The sequence below is a fragment of the Balaenoptera acutorostrata genome, chromosome 9 (assembly GCF_949987535.1).
Source record: "Balaenoptera acutorostrata chromosome 9, mBalAcu1.1, whole genome shotgun sequence".
Lineage (NCBI taxonomy): Eukaryota > Metazoa > Chordata > Mammalia > Artiodactyla > Balaenopteridae > Balaenoptera > Balaenoptera acutorostrata.
The window spans coordinates 103,553,969-103,559,836 of NC_080072.1; the positions used below are offsets into that span (position 1 = coordinate 103,553,969).

The window sequence follows — 5,868 nt, forward strand, 5'->3', positions numbered from 1 at the left end:
CTGAAAGGGAGTTAGCAGCACCTCTCTATGCTTGCCACACTTTACTCCTCAAAAGAAACTATACCCCAAAGTTCCTTCTGACTTATTTTTTGTTATTGTCATTTATTACTATATTTTATTAATTATTATTTATAACATTAAATTTATTATTGTTATTATTCAAACAAGATAATCCAATTCAACAAGAATATTTTTGACCTACCACTATATTTGATACTCTAAATATATGAATGGGAAAAGCATTGGAGAAATATGGAAATTATAGGGAGAAGCATCTAGGTAAATATATTTATTGTCTTACTGGTGAGACGAGGTTTAAGTAAGTTCAAAAAATGTTGCTAGAATATGGTTTACTATATTAATACACAACTTTTTTCATGATACTTCACTGGATAAGTGAAACATGGCTAAAATGTTTCTCCTAACACTATGTGTAGTATTTTCCTAAAGTGATAAAAAACAAAACTGACAGTAAAACCATATGCTTTTTTCAAAATATCTGGTGTCATTTTAGAGAGTAATAAACACAAATTTTATAATAAACAACCCATTATGCTTACTGGGATCCTGAGATACATATGTATTATTCTTCTAATCATCCTCTCTTAATTCCATGTTTGGCAATAAATGGTGGAGTTATATGTATTCTCTTCAATATTAAAGGCATTTGCCTTATAGAGGTTCTCAGAAGCAGGTGGCATGTAAAACAGATTTGGCCATTTTCAAAGGGAACAAGAAAAGTAATAATAATAAAAGGAAAATTGGTATGAAAAATAGAACAAAATGATAACATCAGAAGAATCTGATCCTACTTTAAGCTATATATGCAATTTGCAATGAAGACATTTCTTTGAATCCTTCCTATACCAGGAACAATATTGTTTTAAAAGACAATTATTCTGCAGTGTTTGGGCACTTCTGTGTCTAGAACAGCAAGCTCTAATTTTAACTTTATGTATTTATGAAACTCACCATATTTGTCCAGATTAGGAATAGCCCAGGAGACAAAGACAGTATGAAAAAAATCAGTTCATACTTTCCTTTTATGAAGATGCTACTAGTTATTTAGGAAACTGGTACAAGATGCAAGAGATATGTAGGAAAAGTGAGACAAGCTATAAGGAAAGTGATGAGACAAGTCTATTATACCACATATAACACAATCTGTAGGACATACTTATGAACAAATATCATCTTGAAAGACAATAAAAATTGAATGTCTTTACATTATTGTTGTTTGTAATTAGAACATGTTTCTCCTCTGGATTTTAAACAGGGATTTCCTTATTGCAACTCTGACATCTTTGTTCCTCAAACTAAATCAGAGGACTGAGCATGGGTCCCACATTAGTATAAAAAACAGAAGAAACTTTCCCCTGCTCCATAGATCCAGGAGAAGAATATTTAAGGTACATGAATGCTGCTGAACCAAAAAAAAAGAGAAAGAGCAATGATGTGGGAGCTACAGGTGCTGAAGGCTTTCGATCTTCCCTGAGCGGATTTGATATGAAGAATGCTAGTGAGGATGAAGATGTAAGAAATTAGGATGGTGAAACTGGGTACTGTGATATTAATACCCACAACAATGAGAACTACCACCTCACTGACATAAGTGCTGGTGCAAGAGAGTTGGAAGAGTGGGAGGATGTCACACAAGTAATGGTTGATTATATTAACATGGCAGAAGATTAGTCTAAGCATGCACCCTGTGTGGGCAGAGGCTCCAGTAAACCCCATCACATACGCAGCCAAAGATAGCACCAAACAGACCTTATGGAACATGGTGACCTTATACAGCAATGGAGTACAGATGGCCACATAGCGATCACAGGCCATTGAGGTCAACATATAGCACTCAGAGATGACAAAAAAGAGAAAGAAAAACAGCTGAGTCATGCACCCAACATAGGAGATGATATTCTTCCTGAATTCAAAGTTCATCAGCATCTGGGGGGTGAAAACAGAGGAGTAACAGAGATCAATGAAGGATAGGATGAAGACTAAATAGTACACGGGGGTGTGGAGGTGAGAATTTAGACCAATAAGAATGATCGAGGGCTTCCCTGGTGGCGCAGTGGTTGAGAGTCTGCCTGCCAGTGCAGGGGACGCGGGTTCGGGCCCTGGTCTGGGAGGATCCCACATGCCGTGGAGCGACTGAGCCCGTGGGCCACGGCTACTGAGCCTGCGCGTCTGGAGCCTGTGCTCCGCAACAAGAGAGGCCGCGACAGTGAGAGGCCCGCGCACCGCGATGAAGAGTGGCCCCCGCTTGCCGCAGCTAGAGAAAAGCCCTCGCACAGAAACGAAGACCCAACACAGCCAAAAATAAATAAATAAATTTTAAAAAAAAATTAAAAAAAAAAAGAATGATCGAGCCCAGGCTGCCCACCATGGTGACAATGTAGATCATTAGAAACAGGTAAGAGAGGGGCTGCTGGAGCTCTGGATGGTCTGTTAATCCAGCAAGAATAAATTCAGTCACTAAGGAGTCATTTCTAGCCAGCATTCTCAACTTCAGAAATCTGTGAGAATAGAAGAAAACTCCATCAATAGGGAACCCAGCTCTGTCTTACAAACTCTCTTTTATATGAGCTTTATGTGAAAGAGACTCAGACTGGCAGAAATCACATAAGTCCTCCTTTGCTTCATAAGGTCTGAAGGTACACACCCCTCAACATTTAAATCACTGTCTTTCATTGCATGAACTGCACGTGACAACTGCTCTATCTTACGAGAAGATAGAGGGATGGGGTAGCTGAGGAGCAAGCCTACTTGCTGATGGGCTTCAGGGGTGGGAATGTATCCCCATTTCTCCCCCCTATTCATCTGATTCATCACTTCCTAGTTCCTACTCATGTTTCCATTACCCTACTAGGTACCTCAGGTCCCCTGTTTTGACCATCAAGAAAGAAAAATCCCTACAGGGAAGAGACCATACAGATATTCTGCTACCAGAAAGTCTCTCATAGTCTCTAAGGTTTTCAGATACTTTACTATAAGAATCCAGGAAGTTAATAATTGATAACAGGTATTGAGGTGAACCTTGGTAACCTAAGTTTTATACTTAACCATACACTCCAGTGTTTCCACACATTCTCCTCTGCTCTATCCTAGCTGGACAGCAAATGAATAAAGGAAGGTGGATGTGCTTTCCTAGGTTTTGTAGGATGGCATGAATGAGAAATGTTAATCTGAGTGCTGATTTAGTTATTAAATTTGTGAAAACATTTCAAGCTGTATACTTATTATGATATATCAACTTTACTCTGTTTATACATTTCCATAAAAAAATTTTAGAAAAAACCACAAATCTCTTCTGATGTTGCTGTCTGGATTTGTCACTTGGAACTGCTACAGTTCTCCTGCTCCCAGAATGAAGATGGAGTCAACACAGAGTGTATGCTGAGAACAATACAGGCAGTAGAGTCAGAGCTCCAGACTTTGGAGTTTCTTGTTATTCAATATAAATACTTCTCATTTTTCAGCAACAGAGGGAGTGAGCAAAAAATAGAAACTTGGTTAACTCACTCTCCATCCATTGAGGGAACTCAGTGCTGACCCTTTATGCGTGTTTTACCTCCGTTATCCTAAAAGAAGAACTGGGCTTGGAGATATCAAAGCTGAGCAGATGTAGTCACAGAATCTTCCTCCTTTCCTGGAAAAGAGTCATAGTATAGATCTCACAGTATGAATGTTCCAAGAGTCAGTCTATGATTTAGATCAAACTTGTGGTTATAAATTTACTAAGAGATCATGAAGGGAAACCACAGGCTTCACATCTGAGCCACAATGTCATAGAGCACACAGCATTTGCTTAAGGCTTATAATTCTTTTGGACCTGATTAGAAATTCAGGTATAGGGGTCCCCCAGGACTTTCCCATCATGATACGCTCTGCAAGGGAGAAATGTGTCTGTGTTTACACCCTAATTGTTACAGTAAATGTTAATTTCCCATCAGGGATTATACATTCCTCAGAGCATAGGAGAAAGGATCCTCTGCTGTCCCTTATAAAGATGCAAATAATTAATGTCATTGAAAATTCACTAATTATAATTCTAGGTAACATTAGTTTCAAAAATTTAAGTTCATAAAGATATATGACCATTTCAGAAAAGTTTATTATGGCCCTTTATAATAGTTGAGTCTCTTTAAATAATCAGTGTTTATGCAAATTTTATAGACATAAACCAAAGGATCTTTTTAATTGATTTCAGAGATTATTGTTTAATAAAACACTATTTACTATAAAAATGATTCCATGGAAATTTAATTACCTTGAGTTGTTCTGATTCAATATGCTTTCAATAGATTAAAATCAAATCTATAAGAAAAATCACTGTAAATAAGTTTCTATTACAAGGAAATATGACTTTAAAATTCCTATGTATGTATTAGCTTATGATTATGCTTATGAGAAAAACATCTAAGTTTAAAAAAAATTTTTAATTATTATATATTCCCAGGAAATTTCAAAAATAATGGATAGAGTCCCCTGAAATCTACCCAGCTTCCTACCATGGTGACATCTTCGACAACTGTAGTATAATAGCAAAACTACAGACATTATTCAGCTTTGAGCAATTTTACATGTAGTATGTGTTTCTGTCGTGTGTGTGTGTGTGTGTGTAGATCTATGTAATGTGATCACTTGTGTAGATTCATGTAACTACCACCATCATGATACAGAACTCTTCCACTAACATAAAGGAACTCCCTTACACTACCTCTTTATAGTGACACCTATCCCCACCCACCTTCATCTGTCTTGCGGCAACCACTAACCTGTTCTTCATCTCTATAGTTGGGTCATTAGGAAGACAACAGATGAAACTATACAATATATAACTTCTGAAATTGGTTTTTTTCACTAAGCATGATGCCCTTAAGTCCATCCCAGTTGTTGCATGTATCAACAGTCTGCTCCTTTTATTGCTGAGTTGTATTCCATTTTATATTATTCAAACTTCTGTAGTAATTTTAAAACTACTAGGTTCTTGTTTAATGCAAAACTAAATCTGTTTTATTTATGGAAAATGTTTAAGGGGCAGGGGATATAAGATCACATTTCAGACTGGTTCTTCTTATAATATTCTCTTTTTAATCAGTTTTATTGTGGCATAATCTGGATACAATAACATGCTATCATTTTAAGAGTACAGTTCAGTGACTTTCAAAAATAATACAGTCATATAAAGACCACCATGGTCAAGATCTAGAGCATTTCCCTCACCCCCAAATGTATACTCATATCCCTTTGCAATCCACCCCCTTTTTTTAATCATGAAAGGATGTTGACATTTGTCAAATGCTTTCTCTGCATCTAGTGAAATAATCATATGATTTTTATCTTTCATTCTATTAATCTGGTATAGCACATTTATTGATTAGTGTATGTTGAACCATCCTTGCATCCCATGGTTAAATCTCGCTTGATCATGGTGTATAATCTTTTAATGTGCTGTTGAATTGGTTTGCTAGAATTCTGTTGAGAATTTTTGCATCTATATTCATCAGAGACATTGGCCTGTAGTTTTCTTTTCTTATAGTGTCTTTACCTGACATTGGTGTGAAGGTAATTCTGGTTGTAAAATGAGTTTGAAAGTTGTTCTTTCTTCCATTTTTGGAAGAGTTTAAGAAGTTTTGGCATTTATTCTTGTTTAAATGTTTAGTAGAATTCACCAGTGAAACCATCTAGTTTTTGGTCCTAGGCTTTTCTTTGTTGGGAGGTTTTTGATTATTGATTCAATCTCCGTACCCATTATTGATCTGTTTCGATTTTTCTGTTTCTACATAATTCAGTCTTGGTAGATTGTTTGTTTCTAAGAATTTATCCATGTGTTCTACAGTATTCAATTTATTTGTGTATAAT

At 36.4% G+C, this 5,868-nt stretch overlaps 1 protein-coding gene across 1 annotated transcript; it reads right to left on the reverse strand.

Moving 5' to 3' along the window:
- Window positions 1–1,243: 1,243 nt before the first annotated feature.
- LOC103001936 (olfactory receptor 8B3-like) lies at window positions 1,244–2,503 on the reverse strand. Its single transcript, XM_057553020.1, is given in 4 exon segments — window positions 1,244–1,319; window positions 1,321–1,436; window positions 1,438–2,042; window positions 2,359–2,503. Coding segments are annotated over 4 exon segments (942 nt in total).
- Between the last annotated feature and the right edge of the window lie 3,365 nt (window positions 2,504–5,868).